The sequence below is a fragment of the Mesoplodon mirus genome (genome assembly GCF_964341445.2).
Source record: "Mesoplodon mirus genome assembly, chromosome: 12".
NCBI classification, from domain to species: domain Eukaryota; kingdom Metazoa; phylum Chordata; class Mammalia; order Artiodactyla; family Ziphiidae; genus Mesoplodon; species Mesoplodon mirus.
The window spans coordinates 92,167,540-92,186,277 of record NC_138988.1 but is presented as its reverse complement, the minus strand read 5'-3'; the positions used below and the strand labels follow the sequence as shown (position 1 = coordinate 92,186,277).

The window sequence follows — 18,738 nt, the reverse complement described above, 5'->3', positions numbered from 1 at the left end:
GGCAATATATTCATTACTTTTTGAGACTCTTGAAGGAAATAGCAGGTATCCCTATAGAATGATGAAGAAAGACTCTGAAAGGTGAAGTAACTTGCCTAAGGCCTATCTACTGGGCAATGATGCAGCCATGATTCATAGGCCAGAATCCAGGGCTTACGCCACCCTGCCCGGGCTGCTCCCAGGGCAAGTGCTACTCTATCAGAAAACAAACAATACTGTTCTTTTATTGGGCTAATACCAGGAAAAAAGAGAGCGCAAACAGTACTACTCCACCAGCAACCTTGCTATAGCTAGGGCAAAACTTTCAAACACTTTTTGTTCAGCACTGTAGTAAGAAATATATTTGACAAGAAGATCCAGTGTAGTTTTACATATAAAATTTCAAAAGTTTTATGAAGCAACTCTTACATTCTGACTGTGAGGTGCTCTGTTTTCTGTTGAAGTAATCTGTTCTATTCGTTTAGTTAAAAAAAAATGCTGATCCTGAATGTCCAATTTGGGGGTGGGCTGCTTAGTGAAAGCACTCATTGGGGGTAACAAATTGGAGATTTGTTTGTAACATTGGACAAAGGAATTTTGGCAAGTCTTTCCTCTTTTGCATACACCCCTCTGGCTAAAAATACAATGTTACCCTTTTATGATTTATTTTTCCTCTAAAGGCTGTCTGGTTCTATTGTTCATAAAAGAAATAGGTAAACCATTTGCCTATCTCCAAGAACCTTTCACTCATGTGTAGGGTTACACAGCAGGGTAGATTCTGCTTCTTCTACCTTCCTAGGGACAAAGGGCTCCAGTCAACCCTCAATCAAGAGGGAGTTTTGAATGTGAGGAAGCTGATTATGTCTGCTTTTTAAATTATTTTCCTTGTCCAGGTCAGGTATAGACATTTTCTCTCATGACTCCTACCTGTGGGTAAATAGAACTTTTAAAGCCTCACACTTTTACTGTAATCATGGAAATATTGCTAGATTTGGTTGAGAGGATTGGAGAGAGATAGGTGGTATTTAATGAGGTGGATTCTACAATTGCATTCACCCTGACAGGAGAGGCTCTGATATGAGAATCATGTTTGCCAGGTTTGTGGGAAGAAACCTGTAGGAATCAATCTTTTTTTTTTTTTTTTTTTTTTGGCGGTACGCAGGCCTCTCACTGTTGTGGCCTCTCCCGTTGCGGAGCACAGGCTCCAGACGCGCAGGCTCAGCGGCCATGGCTCACGGGCCCAGCCGTTCCGCGGCATGTGGGATCCTCCCGGACCGGGGCACGAACCCGCGTCCCTTGCATCGGCAGGCGGACTCTCAACCACTGCGCCACCAGGGAAGCCCCGGAATCAATCTTTTTGAAGGCACTTTGTATGCTATGAAGTGCCAGGCAAATATGAGCAACTATTGCTATTAGGTGCGATGCTGAGTAAGAGCAAAGCTCTTTATCTTGTCTGTAAAAATGGCAGGTCTTTTCTTTTCTTGTTGTTATACATTTATTTATTTATTTATTTATTTGATTTCTGGCTGCGTTTGGTCTTTGTTGCCGCACGTGGGCTTTCTCTACTTGTGGTGAGCGGGCACTACTCTTCGTTGTGGTGCGTGGGCTTCTCATTGCTTTGGCTTCTCTTGTTGAGGAGCATGGGCTCCAGGCATGTGGGCTTCAGTAGTTGTGGCACGTGGGCTCAGTAGTTGTGGCTCGCTGGCTCTAGAGTGCAGGCTCAGTAGTTGTGGCATACAGGCTTAGTTGTTCTGCGGCATGTGGGATCTTCCTGGACCAGGGCTCGGACCTGCATTGGCAGGCAGATTCTTAACCACTGCACCACCAGGAAGCCCCAGCAGGGCTTTTCTTGACACAGGTGAGGCCTGTAGCAAATTATTGCTCTTTGCCTGACCACAAAAATTGTTACTCTTTGTTTGACCAATAAATCCAAGACATACTGATTCCCTATTACATACTAAGTATCGTGCTGGACTTTGTGGAGGCTGAAACCAAATGAGATGTGTTCTCCGCACTTTAGGTGCTTATAATTGATCTTCAGGGAGAAGAGACATTTAAGGCACAAAACAAAAACATGAAGAGTCCATGATGGTGTGTAACTCAGTGCTGAATGGCATGCTACAGCAAAGCCTCATGGTCAGATTCGTCAGAGGAATCCAGATCTGCCTCATGGTCTGTGAAGGAAACTCCACGGTGGACATTAGACAGAGGAATAAGGAGGCAGCAGAGGTCTGTTTATCTGGAAAACTCTACTCAGTAACCTGCAACCCTTGGGATTTATTTGACCTGATTTGTGGTGTTGATTAAACTCGGGCTTCAAGACATCCCATGCACTATGTCATTCACCAAAGCCTTGGTAACGAATTTAATTGAAGGACTGTGACTTCTGGGTCTTGGTGTATGTGTCAGCTTGGGCTCCCATAAAAAACTACCACAGACTGGGGGGTTCAAACCAGAGAAATGTATTTCTCATAGTTCTGGAGGCTGGCAAGTCCAAGATCAAGGTCCTGGCCAAGTAAGTTTCATTCCGAGGCCTCTTCTCTTGGCTTGTAGGCTGCCGTCACTCACATGACCTCGTTGAGAGAGTGCTAATCTCTTTTCCCTTTCTTATAAGGACATTAATCCCATCATGGGAGCCCCATCCTCAGTGCCCTCATCTAAACCTAAGTATGTCCCGACTACCCCACCTCCAAATAACATCACATTGGGAGTTATGGCTTCAACATATACATTTGCGGGGTGGGGGACACAAACATTCCGTCCACAACACTCTGTATGCTCAAGCTCTGGGATGAAAGGGAGAAAGGGAAAAGCACAACAGAACTTCCGCCTCCTCTGCCAACTTTGAGCTTTGTTATAGCAAGAATGCATCCTAAATATTCTACTATCAGTGATGTGGTCACTTCTTTAAGGCCTCACTGATTTCAACATTTTTTTTTTTTTTTTTTTTTTTTTGCGTTACACAGGCCTCTCACCGTTGTGGCCTCTCCTGCTGCGGAGCACAGGCTCCGGATGCGCAGGCTCAGCAGCCATGGCCCACGGGCCCAGCCGCTCCACGGCACGTGGGATCCTCCCGGACCGGGGCACGATCCCGTGTCCCCTGCATCGGTAGGCGGACTCCCAACCACTGTGCCACCAGGGAAGCCCAGTTTCAACATTTTTGATGTATCTGAAGTTGAGGCATGTTGGAAGGCTGCCAGAGTGCCATGCACCAAATTATGTGTTGAGTATTAGGGCCTCTTGAATGCATGCACTTGAGAAGTGTATACTCTGTTAGGCAAATCATACAACTTACCCATCAGCTTCCATAATTAATCTGACATATAAATAGTAGAGAGGCCACTGCTTGGTTCCTTCCCGATTGACTACCTATTCCTGACTTAGTAATAGCCAAAAGTTATGAGTACTTTTTTCCCCCTTTGGTTCTTCCATTATTTCCAATGCCGTCTTCGTATTTGAGTCTTCTCTTCTGCTGCTTCTTCCTTGCTCAGAAAGACATAAAGTAGCCATGAACTGTTTGTCTCCTTATTTTTCTGGCTATGGACCAAGAAGAGCCATGCCTGGTACATTCATTTAAGATAAGCAGGGGTGGGATGTAGTTAAATGTTTATAAGGAAAATTTTAAGGAAAACAGAATGTAGGGGGTTAGTGCCCTCTGAGCCAGTATTAGAAGAGGCCCCTGATGTGCTGGGCAAGGCAACACTTGAGTTGTGAGGAAAGAATCCCACAGCCTCAGTAATGACCCATGGCCACTGAGGTTCTGAGGTTTTCCTTCTAAGTAAAGCAGGCTCCTGGGCAAGTAGGGTGACCCTAATTTTCAACATTAATTTTTCTTATCAACATTCAGTTTCTTAATATGCTTTGCCAGGGTAACCCAGGGAGGCATGTCCATCCTTTGTGATGACCCAACCTAAGTCACATCACTCAGGATATCACAGAGGATATCTGTATGATTATATGGAGTCAAAGAAACTTGTGGATGGATTCCACAAGTGGATTCTAAGAATCCACTTTAGGGATTCTTAGTCTGGTTCTTGATCTCAGATAAGGAAAGCAAGGCCCACTGGGATGGTGTCTTAAGTCAGTCAGCGAAAGACCTGACACTATATCTAGGCCTCCTGGCTCCCACTCAATTCACTGTCATTTTTCACTGTGCCCAGCTTGGAAAGTTTATACTTTTGTGTGTGCGCGTGTGTGTGTGTGTGTGTGTGTGTGTGTGTGTGTGTGTGTGTGTGTGTGTTTGAGATAAACTTCCTTGGAGGATTGCCTAGTATTTTATCAAAATGCTGGAACTTTTATGTTTATGGTTTAATAGGTAAAGTTGGCACTGATTTACCTTTTTTCACATTTTTAGCAGAGCAAGAAGCACATCTAGAGGTAATAAAGTTTAGAAAATATGCTGGGATAAAATCTCTTAAGTCAACAAAACTAAGGCCATGTTTTGTTCAGGGCTCTGTGTTTTGTTATTAATTCATCCTGGGGTCAGACTGAATCATTGCCTTTTTCTAGGTGGTTTTCATGGGCAGTTGTCAGAAGAGAGGCTCTGTTTTCAGGCATTGCGATATATATTGGGTAGGGTGGGGGTGGGTAGATGGATGTGGTATCAGGGAGAAAGAGAGAAGATGGCAGTGTAGCCAGAAAGGAAACGGCACTTGTGTCAGGAAACATGCTTCTTTTCCATCATGATTTTGTTATTGAAATATAGTTCATTTCACATCTTAAGGCTTCTTCTATTATTACAGAGAATAAAGATTAATTAAAGGTACACTTTATGACAGCTTTTATGTTCACAAAACATCCCACAACAGGAAACCAGGAGTCAAGTTGCCTCAACTCTGCAACTAAGAATCCAAGAGCATCCAAAAGACCCCAGTTCCTTTATGTCATGAAGAGGTGAATTAGATGACTTTTTTAGTTCTCTTGTGGTTCCCCAATTCTAGGTCATCCCTCATGGCAAGATACCCTGTTTCTGAAATCGTCCTGATTTGGTTATGTACTCTGCCAAGCAGTGCAATAGATACTACTACATACAGTCCAGAATTGCCAGGTTTGCTAGTTAATACCCTGAAGGTCATGAGTAGGAGGCTGCCTTCCTTCGTTACCAAAAACCGATTAGGAAGATTTTGTAATTTGGAGATAGATGGGATGTCTGGAAGGCATCTTGGCCAAAGAATTCCATCATACCCTTTCTTGAAGGCTTGTGATAAAACTACCCAGCTCAGTGTCTGGCACTGCACAGCTTCCCTGGGAGCGTAGATCCCCTCCTGGTAAATATTTTTGATTGCTTGAAGAAAGATCTTAGGTTGCCTTAAGTGAAATTGGCCTTGGGACATTCTCTGATGGTTCAGTGCTCAAGCACTTCACATTTGGCCCACCAATTAGCCTTTTCTGGCTGCTCCTTGAAATTGCCTAATTCTCTCAAGATGTCTCCACATGTTTTAGAGTTGTCTCTTCCTATGGACTCTCCAAAACTTGCCTGTCATGTCCCTTGTTTCCTAAGGTTCTAACCAGTCTTCCACATGACAGCCAATGATTGCCTGCCACATATATATATATACACACACACACACATATACATATATACACATATATACGCATATATATACCCATATATACGTGTATATATATATGCATATACATATACACACATATACGTATATACACACATACATACATATATATGCATATATATACCCATATATATGTGTGTGTATATATATGCATATATATATACACACACACCCCTATATAAATTACATATATAAATATATACATAAGAAAGTGGTGAGGGAAGGGATCACAGTCTACAAAGTCAGTCTGTGACAAATCAAAGAAAAACAGTAACTTCAAAGCTTCTGCCAGGTGTTAAAGGTAATGAATTTTTTGTTTAGGAAAATACTGTATGGATCATTTCAGTTAAAAAAAAAAAATTAAGTGAATGTGAGCTTGCTTGGGTGGTAGCTTGGTAGAAAAATGGTGAGGACCCCTGGGACTGAAAGAAGACAAAGGATGGTAGAAAAATCTGGTTGAATATGGTAACATGATAAATTGTTGTTGGCTAAGGGAAAAAAACCAGCCAGCAGGAATCCCCTGTGACAGGATGGAGAAGCTTCAAGAACAGTAATGCCTAATACCCGGTGATAAGTTTTTCTTTAGGATTGGTAGTGTTCTTCTATTAAACCTAAGCTTTTAGTAAAGGCTTGTTCCATGAAGTAGTAGCGATACTGTTGCTTTGGGTGTTGAAAGGAGGTAGGAAGGTGGTGGCCAAAGGTGAGGGGATAGAATGAGGAAAAAGGTCAGCATTTGCAGAAAGCAAGATGGTAAGTAGGACTGAGAAACCAGCAACAGCAGGAATTTGGAGTGATATGAACCAAGAGAACATGGTTCCTAGACTCCTTAAAAATATCAGGGAGGTGATTGGATTTCTCAGCATATGTTAGATGGTAGCTCGAGTCATTTTACTTGAGTATTGATGAAAAGGGTGACCCCTGAATAGCCGGTAAACTTGGGGACATTTGGATTATAAACCTGGGACATGTACATGCACAAAATGTACAAAATGATTTGGCATTGGTTGACATTGTGTACTCCCGTGCCAACTAAGTTTGTGGTTGCATATTAACATCCAACAAGGAGCTTTAAAAAATTGCTTTGCGGGCTTCCCTGGTGGCGCAGTGGTTGAGAGTCCGCCTGCCGTTGCAGGGGATGTGGGTTCGTGCCCCGATCCGTGAAGATCCCACATGCCGCGGAGTGGGTGGGCCCGTTAGCCATGGCCGCTGAGCCTGCGCGTCCGGAGCCTGTGCTCCACAACGGGAGAGGCCACAACAGTGAGAGGCCCGCGTACCACAAAAAAAAAAAATTGCTTTGCTCTGTCCATCCCCAGATAGTCTACTTCAAATGCTCAGGGATGTGAAGCCCAGGCACTGATATTTTAAAAAAGATCCTTAGTTGATTCCTAATATGCAGGTAGGGTTGGGAGTACTAGATCAAATGGCTCTTTTAGGATAGGTAGTATCCAAATAAGTTTTGCTCACTTCTACTCCAATTTTAATTACAGAGATAAAAAGTGATCTGCAGGGGGTATTATCAGCAACAATAATTCTTAAAATGGGTTTATATCAATAAAACATGGAATTTTATATCTCAAACTGCACCATATTTAATTGTACAGTTACTAAGCAATATCTGTTTGGTGCAGGATGACATGGATGTCATTCAACCTGGATTCTAGTTATGACTCAAACCAACATACTGTATTTGAAGTTTAATCTCCTTGTCTGTGAAATACGGCTCCTAATAACATCTATCCAATCTACCTCATGAGTTAGGAATGAAACAATACCGTAATAGGTGTAAAAGTTTTTGATAAAGGTAGAAAATTTTACAGCAGTATAGTGTATTGTTATTTTTCTTTTCCTTTGTAGTCCCATTTAGCCACACACATCTTTGAAGGATCACGCGTCAATTTCGGATCAGTGGGAGGCGGAACTGTTAAGCGGGCGGAACCCGCGGGGGCGGAACCGGGAGACGGTACGGTCATTTTATGGAGGGGACTTGTGCGTCCACAGTCATTTTATGTAAGGGACTTGTGCGTCGACGAGTTCGTATTCGTGTGTGTCCTGGAGCCAGTCCCCAGAAGATACCAAGAGCCGACGCTATATGTATATATGTGCATATATACACAGAAATGTATATAAATATATGTATACCGGTGTACACGGGTACATATATATCTATCCGGTGTCTATACGGGCCTTTGGAAGCAAGGCTCTGCCAACGCAGCGGTAGGCCGTGCAGAAAGAAACCGCTAAAGCACTGTTGTCCCAGGGCAGCAGCGACCACAACCTCACCTTTGTGCTGACAAGGCTTCTGGATATGATCTTAACTGAATAAGCTTCGGGCCTGCTTCTTTTTGTGCCTTGTGTGGAAGTAATCTCCAGGTATATGCCGTATAACTGGGGAGGGTAGTGTGGGTACTGGGGTGCCCTAGAGAGCTGGGGCCACTTGCCCAGCTCTCAGATGAAAGCACATGGATGTGGAAAAGAGTTTTAAGAGGGGCCACTGACAGGTCTGCACTCTCAGAAACGGGTGGCCCTTCTCAATAACTCTTTTCAATTCTCCTATTCCCCTTTACCACCTCCTCCTCCATGGTGAAGCACTCAGGGCTGAAAGGTGCTTCCTTCCTGGTTTAGGGCAGAGAATCTCTTCCCAGGTCTTGGGCTCTCCCCAGCCGGGAAGGAGTGCCAGCTCTTACAAAGGCTTTAATGTGTGGTGTCAGGAGGGGCTGGCCCAGGACGGGCAAGGCAGCTCTGTTGTGGGCCAAAGAAGAAGCCCTAGTAGGGATGGTCTAATGGGAGGAAAGGATGTTGGTGGGTGTGTGGTTAAATCATAGTAAGGGATTTCAGTGAAAACCCAAAAATTATGTGGTGGTTCCCCTTCTTTCACAACAGCCTAGAATGCGCTTTTATGTGAGCTGTCCTCAGGGAGGATTAAGAAATCTGGAAACAAGAACATGGTTTTACTGCCCCAGTTTTTTGCTTTCTAGAGCTCCTCTTTCTTCCCCTATCTCATGGTTTTTCAAGGTTGAATCTGGATGTGGAAATGGTACTCTGGGTCCTGTTCTGCTCAGGGTGGGATTTGTCTTAAGTATTTAAGGTCCCCTTAAGTCAGGGGCTATCTCGGGGCCTGAGACAGTACAGTACTTCGGTCTTCCATCTCCTTCCCCCAACCCCAGTGAAAGTGAGGGTACCAGTGCTGGCTGTAGGTAGGATTTGCCTTTGGTCCCCATGGGAAGCCTGTGGGCCTGGAGGTGTAGGTGTGGGGCCTTAGGGCATTTCCATGGCACTGTCATTCTGGTCTTCAGGTTCTTCTTCTGTAGTTTTCAGAACGGTCCTTGGGTTGCTGGGAGCCAGGGGTCTGTATTTGGGTCTGAATCCTGCTGCCAGTTAGTCCTGTGACCTCAGGTAATTTACTGCATCTCATTTTCCTCCCGTTACCTGTTGGATGGGAACACTTTGTCAATTATAAATTAGTGTAAAGAGCTATAATTCTGGTACTTACATGGTGGCTAGCTTGATTTTTGTTAAGCATGTATGTATAGGGAGGGAGGAGAACGTCATCATTGAGTTTAGGGTCAGAAAGAAAGATCCTGTAAACTTAAAAGCGTGGTTGCTGAGGGGCATAGAAGAAAGGAAAGCTCAGTAGGTGCATTTCAGAGTGTGGTCAGTTGCATAGACCAGAGAGAAAAAGTTGGGGTGGGGGAGCAGAAGGAGAAAAAGCTGGCTGGGCCTTCTGGTAAAAGCTATGAGAGATGACTTTTTTTGGTGCAAAGAGATGACAAAATCTCTCCACAGTGCCTCACATTCAACCATTAGAGATTTATTCCTTTGGATGAAACACTGTCTTTTTGGTTACCATTCTCATTTAAAATATAGATGTTTCTAGGGGTAACATGTTAATCTATATATACCTTTTTCTCTTCATTTCCCAACCTGACAGGGACAGCCTGGGTAAAAGTGATGGTACAGGATTAACTGTGAAGGATAAGTTAAATCAGGCTATGGATGAAGAGGAAAACTTTAGAGACTTCTTTTCACTTACTTCACCATTTTGCTTAGAACTCAGCTTCACGTGGAGTTTGCTGAGAGGACAGGGAATGAGTGAGTTGGGGTGATACTTAACCAGAGAGTGGAGAGAACAAATCCCTGGTGTCTAGATACTGAATAACGCTTCTCTTCCCTCACTGTATGCTGTTGAGTATGTTGGCCAAGCTCAATGGAAACACTGCATACCCAGGCAGAAGCACCTCATGCCTTCTGCAGAGAAACTGCTTTTCCCTTCACAGCCTGTGTTGCCTCAAGACCAGCTCTGATCTCAGGGAGAAATGTGTGCTAATGGCAATTAATTAATAACCCGTCACAGTTCACAAAAGCCTTTCAAATCCATTATGGCATTTTGTTCTCACACATTCCTCTCAGGGAGGTAGATGAGATTCTGGATCTAATTAGTATATGAGAAAATGAGAACTCTGAGTTGTTGGGAAAATCATGAAGTTGCCTTGAAGCCAAATTGCTGGCCTCTAGCAATTGAATCAGTGTTGACGATGATAATGTTAGGTGCTTCTTCTGTTAGAATATCAATTTATTTTTGTTTCTTTAGCTCCTCTCTGATGAAAATGATACCTACAAGGGCAAATTTGAGGCACCATATGTAAAATGCTGAGACCCCTCGATGAGAAAGGAGACATCGAAAGCCAAGGATGCTTGTGCAGTTACTGTGATGCGGCAGTTTTCTGGTGCCATCTAGTGCTTCACGGTAGGAATGGCAGATGAATGGCTCAGTCATAAAAGGACACAGGTTGCAGCAAAGTGAGTCTTTAAGGTGACAGAGTTGAGTTTTTCTTAAACTGGGTCTGTGAGTCATTGTATTTATTTTCAGAGGTTTGAGAGAATTGTTTTCTTTAAAAGTTGTCTTCTCCCACAGATACTTTAGGATTGGGAGGAAAGACCTGATGAACAAATTCATAGCATGTTATATTATTCATTTTACCCATGGGTCGTTGCATATTAAGAGGGCTACATAGAAAGAACAATAATTAACCCTAAAGAAGGGATCCCTTTAATTGACTCTGAGTCCTTTGAGGGTAGGGACTAAGTTGGTTATCTTCATACCACTAGCCTAGCAAACACTGGCCACATAGTAGGTACCAGTGAATACGCGTTCTTTCTCTCATTGATGGTATGATTTCACCCCAGTGGCATCTGGATGAGGAAGATGTACACCCTGCTGGCCGGTGGTCTTCTCAGATAGTGAGTGAGTTATGGGATTCTTCGCTTATTTTCACAGAGGCAGGTAGCCTGAGAATGGGAGGCATATATCTTTGAGACAAATACCAACCTGGTCCTTTTCTAGAAGCAGGGCTGAATTTTTATTTTAAAGGATAGTTAAGGAATATGAAAATACCAGAGCATTTAAGGCATAAAACAGAGGGAATGTTAAAAATCCATTTATGGCCCCATCCTTAAAACTGGAATTAGGATTAGAGTCAGGGACCCTAGCTGAACGATAGAACAGGCATGGGCCTTAGTTTTAGAACGGTTTCTCCCCAGGCAGAGCTTTCTGAGACACAACTCTTGCCTTTAGGGTGAGCTTCAGAAAAGATACTTGGAAGCAAGTATGGTCGACCCTTGAACACTGGTTTGAACTGCGCAGGTCCACTTTTACTCAGAGTTTTTCGATCGTAAATACTATAATACTGCAGGGCCCAAGGTTGGTTTAATCTGTGGATGTGGAACCATGGATACAGAGGAACTTAGTATACAGAGGGCCAAATATAAGTTATACTCAGGTTTTCTACTGTGTGGAGGGTCGGTGCCTCTAACCTCCTTGCATGTGCAGGGAGGGTCAACTGTAGTTTGCTCTTTAGACATTTTAATTCTTGCTCTTGGTGACCCCATGCATAGGGCATCACTAAACATCCCTAGCCCTAGGTTTCACCTGGCTACTTATTGTTGAGCTATGGTGAGGGCATGTAGCCATGTCTGCTCATGTTCAATCTAACATCCACATGGAAAGGTACACGCTTTGAGCCTTTCTTTTAGGAACTGGGAGTCAATCTAAGGAGGCAGAGTCTACAGGCCTAAAATAAGTGTGATGACACTTACCCTTCATTTCTATTTCATTTTTACATTTGCTTTTAGCAACCGCTGTGTGCCTGAAAATGTGTGTGGGTCAAACATGGGACTAAGTAAAGGAAACTGGTTAGTTCTCTTGAAAAGCAAAGAATCTTTTTGCAAGGTAAATAATCACACAGTTCAACTTGATAATCTATGTGTTGGCCAAGATATGTTCATTAAAGGTCTCTCTTGTTAAATATATGTTCCATGTTTTGTTTTTTTTTTTAAATATTTATTTATTTATTTATAGCTGTGTTGGGTCTTCGTTTCTGTGCGAGGGCTTTCACCAGTTGCGGCAAGTGAGGGCCACTCTTCATCGCGGTGCGCGGGGCCTCTCACTATCGCAGCCTCTCTTGTTGCGGAGCACAGGCTCCAGACACGCAGGCTCAGTAATGGTGGCTCACGGGCCTACTTGCTCCGCGGCATGTGGGGTCTTCCCAGACCAGGGCTCGAACCCGTGTCCCCTGCATTGGCAGGCAGATTCTCAACCACTGCGCCACCCGAAGGGAAGCCCCTATATGTTCCATGTTTAAGCGACTACAGAAATTCATTTAGTCCTTGAACAAGAAATGGAATGGCTTGTAGATATTTATTGAGGCAAAAATGCATATGTCCCTTTATTACAAAAATTATAAATCACAAATAGATTTTCAGATCAACCCTTCAAAAGCTATTAAACCCATGAGGTAGGTTAAATAATGCAATTTGTAACTGAAGCAAGTAAAAAGAATACAGCTAGAATAGTCAAAACTATGAAGGAGATGCCAGATTCAGTAGAGATACATTTTTAGTTATCAAGATGTTTCAGTAAACGTAGTGTTAGAGAAACATGAAGAAGAAAAATACCTTTGTATTGAGATGTTGGTGGCACTGATTCTTGTGTCTAAGTTAGTCTAAAAATGGGTAGCCTTCTTGTGTTTGTTCAAAGTTGGCCATTTTTCCCCTCAGAATTGAAACAGAGTAAGAAGAGAAGAGATTTTTTTTTTCTGGACTTAGCACATAAGATCTATAAAATAAAAATGGAAGAAGAGAATTGAAAAAAAATATGTGTGGGTGTGAAAAAGAGATATCTTGAAGTTAGCAAGTAGCCTATAAGTAGAGAAATTAAGAAAATCAACTCACGAGAGCTTCTACAACCTCCTGATTCCCAAAGGAAGTGAATCTATGTCTGCTAGTTTCCATGTTGGCTGACAGTTATGTACGTTAAAAGGAAAATAGTATTTTGCATGTTTAATGACTTTTGAAGATCATTTGCAAAGTTTTTTTTTTTTTTTTCACATTGCAACATGATATAGTGGTTTGGGAAAGAAATTTCAATTCAGGAATTTTCTTTAAAATCAAAATCTAACCCCCCTCCCTAAACCCCGTTAGCATTGCTGTTTTGATTCCTATACCAGTAAAGAGCCTAGCTTGGGCTTTTCAGGGTGACATCCCATCCAAAATCCCATGGCAAGCAAGCTTTTCACAAGTATCCAGCTGTCTTTCTGTCTCTGTCAGACAGGCAGGCAGCTGTGAGTCATCAAATACACATTAGGGTCATTTGGGAGATAGTCTTTATGAAAATAAAAAATGGGTTTGAGTGTTTACTGATTTTTTTCTCTTCAGTGTGGAATGAGAAAGCTCCATCAAGTAAAGCAGTGGGTCCTTAAAGTGTGGTTCAGGACTAGCACCGTCTAAGTGATGCACTTGGGAACTTGTCAGAAATGCAGTTCTCAGGCTTGATCCCAGACCTACTGAATCAGAAACTATGCGTGTAGGACTCGTTATAATATGTTCCCCAGGTGATTTTGATCCACACTCAAGTTTAAGAACTTGCGAGTAAGTTCTGCGTGGATGAGGTGGGGAGAACTAAGGGAAGTAGGTTAGGGAGTGAAACCAGTTCAGGCCAACTCCTTCCAAAATACAGTCATTGTCATATGGCTGAAAGAAGTTTGAAAGGGACATTAAAGGTGGTCTCCTGCAGGGTTAGGAAATAAACCAAACACAGCTCGAGGGAGAGTGGAAAGGGATGGGGCGAGTACTACTGATTTTCTCTTGGGGTTGAAGCTGAAAGGTTAATCAGGGCTACAGTCCCTTATCCAAATTTCTAACTCACAAAGCTCTGAAAACCAAGAGTTTTAATGTAAGTTTGGCACCAAAATTCATTGGTGGCAAAACCTGTCTGGAATTCATATGAGATTATTTATGATCATTATATTTATCCCACTTAGAGTGAATATTTATGTTTTGTTTTGATAATATTTGATGAAATATTAATACATTTGATCATGGGGTAAGGCCCCAGATTCTACTGGAGGTCCTAGTAATTCATTATATTTGCTTTCTAAATTCTGAAAAATTCTCAATTCTGAAGCATATCTGCCTCAAAGATTTCAGAAAAGGGATTGTGGATCTGGATAGGTTTAAGAGCCTCTGGTCATTTCTCAGAGCCAGCCAACTGAGCCAACTCCTTTTTCTCCCTTCCTCCTGTCCCCTCTAATGACCCAACCGTCTGAGGTAAAGGGGTCCTCCACGCCAAGGACGGAAAGATCCAAGCCAAGCCCCAAGGATAGATCTGCTGGGCAGGCAGTGGGTCTAAGAGCCACTGTTGGAGCCAAGAGACCCACCCTTTCTGTCCGGTGCTGCCCAGACTGGAAATTCCTTGAGAGTGGGCCCATAGCTTGCACATCTTTGAGCCCCAGCACCTTGCACAGAGCGTGCTGTGCTGAATGAGTGGGAGAGGCCTTGTGATGAAGAGGTATAATCCAGGAAGGTGGAAGCAGCTCCCGCTGCTAGAGTTGAGGCCGTTCTGCTTTGCCCTCATCTTTCTAGGCCACGCAGCTGTCAGAGCAAAGACTAACTGGTAGTAAATGCAGAGGTTATTCCCTCCCCCACCCCCGTGCCCCCCTTTTTAAAAAGTAGCTAAACTCCATATTTTATTCATATTTTGTTAATTTCTGTATAATGTCCTTTTTCTGTTCCTGGATCTCATCTAGGCTACCACATTTACGTTACATTTAGTCGTCATGTTTCCTTCGGTTCCTCTTCCTGTGACAGCAGAGAGGTGCAGTGCCGTACTCGTCACATCCGTGTCAGGGGTTATCGTTCCCTTTGACGGGCTCTCCTAGGCTGTGGTTGTTGATTGCTTACCGTCGCCTCATCCTCTTTCTATTGGGATCTCAGGTAACTCTCCAGGGTTGTGCTCACTTCCACAGAAGTCAGTTCTAGCTGGCTCAGCTGTGCTGACCTAACCAAGTATTTCCAGTGGAAAAACCCAACTTCAAAAAGGAATTTCTTAATTCATGTTTTTACAAAACCCCAAATTTTGGTTTCAGGCATTCCAGGATCCAGGAACTCAAGCACAGTCATTAAGAATCTGTCTCTCGGTTTCCCTGGTGGCGCAGTGGTTGAGAGTCCGCCTGCCGATGCAGGGGACACGGGTTCGTGCCCCGGTCCGGGAAGATCCCACATGCCGCGGAGCGGCTGGGCCTGTGAGCCATGGCCGCTGGGCCTGCGCGTCCGGAGCCTGTGCTCCGCGATGGGAGAGGCCCCGGCAGTGAGGGGCCCGCGTACTGCAAAAAAAAAAAAAAAAAAGAATCTGTCTCTCATATATTGGCTTTGTTCCCTTTGGGTTGGCTTCATTTTTAGGCTGGCTCTCTCCAAAATTTAGAAAAGAGGATTCCTAGAAATTCAGAATCTTTATATTATCCTTAGAGCTAGGATTTTCAGGAGAAAGAGCATGCTTTCATGAAAGTCCAGCAAAAGCACTTAGGGGAGGAAATTCTTGTCTCAGTTTAGGTGGACGCTTGTTTCAGAATCTGCAGCAGGCTCTGCACTGCTCTGATTGGCCAGGCTCAAGTCATGTGCCCATTCCCAGAGCTTGAGGGGTGGGGCCAGCCCCATCTAAACCACATGGACTGCAAAGCAAAGAACGGAAGGAAAGGTTGAATGAGTTTTCTAAGCTTGTTTGTTAAAATGGAAATAGTAATATGTACAGGAGATGTTCTGAGAGCAGAAAGAGAAAATTGGTATCCTAACTAACATTTATTTGATGCTTACCATGGTATGCCAGGTGCTTTTCTAAGCATTTTACATATACCAACTCATCTTCTGAGCCACCCTAGGAAGTAGAAATCATTACCTTAATTTTAGAGACAAGGGAACGCAGGCACAGTCATACTACTGGCAAATGTTGGAGACAGGATTTATGCAGGCGCTCTGACCCAACACGTTCTTTTTTATTTTTTTAATTTATTTTTACTTTTATTTTTATTAGTTTCTGCTTTATAACAAAGTGAATCAGTCATACATATACATCTGTTCCCAAATCCCTTCCCTCCTGTGTCTCCCTCCCTCCCACCCTCCCTATCCCACCCCTCCAGGCGGTCACAAAGCACCGAGCTGATCTCCCTGTGCTCTGCGGCTGCTTCCCACTATCTATCTACCTTACGTTTGGTAGTGTATATATGTCCATGCCTCTCTTTCGCTTTGTCACAGCTTACCCTTCCCCCTCCCCATATCCTCAAGTCCATTCTCAGTAGGTCTGTGTCTTTATTCCTGTTTTACCCTTAGGTTCTTCATGACATTTTTTTTTCTTAAATTCCATATATGTGTTAGCATACGGTATTTGTCTTTCTCTTTCTGACTTACTTCACTCTGTATGACAGACTCTAGGTCTGTCTACCTCATTACAAATAGCTCAGTTTCGTTTCTTTTTATGGCTGAGTAATATTCAATTGTATATATATGCCACATCTTCTTTATCCATTCATCTGTCGATGGACACTTAGGTGGCTTCCAGGTCCTGGCTATTGTAAATAGAGCTGCAGTGGACATTGTGGTACATGACTCTCTTTGAATTATGGTTTTCTCAGGGTATATGCCCAGTAGTGGGATTGCTGGGTAATATGGTAGTTCTATTTTTAGTTTTTTAAGGAACCTTCATACTGTTCTCCATAGTGGCTGTATCAATTTACATTCCCACCAACAGTGCAAGAGGGTTCCCTTTTCTCCACACCCTCTCCAGCATTTATTCTTTGTAGATTTTTTGATGATGGCCATTCTGACTGGTGTGAGGTCATACCTCATTGTAGTTTTGATTTGCATTTCTCTAATGATTAGTGATGTTGAGCATGCTTTCATATGTTTGTTGGCAATCTGTATATCTTCTTTGGAGACATGTCTACTTAGGTCTTCTGCCCATTTTTGGATTGGGTTGTTTGTTTTTTTGATATTGAGCTGCATGAGCTGCTTGTATATTTTGGAGATTAATCCTTTGTCAGTTGCTTCGTTTGCAAATATTTTCTCCCATTCTGAGGGTTGTCTTTTCGTCTTGTTTATGGTTTCCTTTGCTGTGCCAAAACTTTTAAGTTTCATTAGGTCGCATTTGTTTATTTTTGTTTTTATTTCCATTTCTCTAGGAGGTGGGTCAAAAAGGATCTTGCTGTGATTCATGTCAGAGAATGTTCTGCCTATGTTTTCCTCAAAGAGTTTTATAGTGTCTGGCCTAACATTTAGGTCTTTAATCCATTTGAGTTTATTTTTGTATACAGTATTAGGGCATGTTCTAATTTCATTCTTTTACATGTAGCTGTCCAGTTTCCCCAGCACAACTTATTGAAGAGGCTGTCTTTTCTACATGGTATATTCTTGCCTCCTTTATCAAAGATAAGGTGACCATATGTACATGGGTTTATCTCTGGGCTTTCTATCCTGTTCCATTGATCTATATTTCTGTTTTTGTGTCTTGATTACTGTAGCTTTGTAGTATAGTCTGAAGTGAGGGAGCCTGATTCCTCAAGCTCTGTTTTTCTTTCTCAAGATTGCTTTGGCTATTTGGGGTGTTTTGTGTTCCATACAAATTGTGAAATTTTTTGTTGTAGTTTTGTGGAAAATGCCATTAGTAGTTTGATAGGGATTGCATTGAATCTGTAGATTGCTTTGGGTAGTAGAGTCATTTTCACAATGTTCATTCTTCCAATCCAAGAACATGGTATATCTCTCCATCTATTTGTATCGTCTTTAATTTCTTTCATCAGTGTCTTATAGTTTTCTGCATACAGGTCTTTTGTCTCCTTAGGTAGGTTTATTCCTAGATATTTTATTCTTTTTGTTGCAATTGTACATGGGAGTGTTTCCTTAATTTCTCTTTCAGATTTTTCATTATTAGTGTATAGGAATGCAAGAGATTTCTGTACATTAATTTTGTATCCTGCTACTTTACCAAATTCATTAATTAGCTCTCGTAGTTTTCTGGTAAAATCTTTAGGATTCTCTATGTATAGTATCATGTCATCTGCAAACAGTGACAGTTTTACTTTTCCTTCTCTGATTGCTGTGGCTAAAACTTCCAAAACTATGTTGAATAACAGTGGTGAGAGTGGACAACCTTGTCTTGTTCCTGATATTAGAGGAAATGTTTTCAGTTTTTCACCACTGAGAATGATGTTGGCTGCAGGTTTGTCATATATGGCCTTTATTATGTTGAGGTAGGTTCCCCCTATGCCTACTTTCTGGAGAGTTTTTATCATAAATGGGTGTTGAACTTTGTCAAAAGCTTTTTCTGCATCTATTGAGATTATCATATGGTTTTTATCCTTCAGTTTCTTAATATGGTGTATCACATTGATTGATTTGTGTATATTGAAGAATCCTTGCATTCCTGGGATAAACTCAACTTGATCATGGTGTATGATCCTTTTAATGTGCTGCTGGATTCTGTTTGTTAGTATTTTGTTGAGGATTTTTGCATATATGTTCATCAGTGATGTTGGCCTGTAGTTCTTTTTTTGTGACATCTTTGTCTGGTTTTGGTATCAGGGTGATGGTGTACTTGTAGAATGAGTTTGGGAGTGTTCCTTCCTCTGCTATGTTTTGGAAGTTTGAGAAGGATAGGTGTTAGTTCTTCTCTAAATGTTTGATAGAATTCACCTGTGAAGCCATCTGGTCCTGGGCTTTTGTTTGTTGGAAGATTTTTAAACACAGTTTCAATTTCAGTGCTTGTGATTGGTCTGTTCATATTTTCTATTTCCTGGTTCAGTCTCAGAAGGTTGTGCTTTTCTAAGAATTTGTCCATTTCTTCCCCGTTGTCCATCTTATTGACGTA

At 42.4% G+C, this 18,738-nt stretch overlaps 1 protein-coding gene across 3 annotated transcripts in view; it reads left to right on the top strand.

Moving 5' to 3' along the window:
* RNF144B (ring finger protein 144B) overlaps positions 1–10,215 on the top strand; it is a 109,379-nt gene extending 99,164 nt beyond the window's left edge. Inside the window, exons 9-10 of one of the 3 annotated variants that reach the window (XM_082639563.1) lie at positions 7,404–7,509; positions 10,138–10,163. In XM_082639563.1, coding sequence (XP_082495689.1) covers positions 7,404–7,509; positions 10,138–10,148 — 117 coding nt within the window. In that variant the 3' untranslated portion in view covers positions 10,149–10,163. Of the gene's footprint in view, positions 1–7,403; positions 7,692–10,137 lie in introns of those variants that run through there. The other 2 variants (XM_082639565.1, XM_082639562.1) reach the window with 2 other exon arrangements.
* Positions 10,216–18,738: the final 8,523 nt, after the last annotated feature.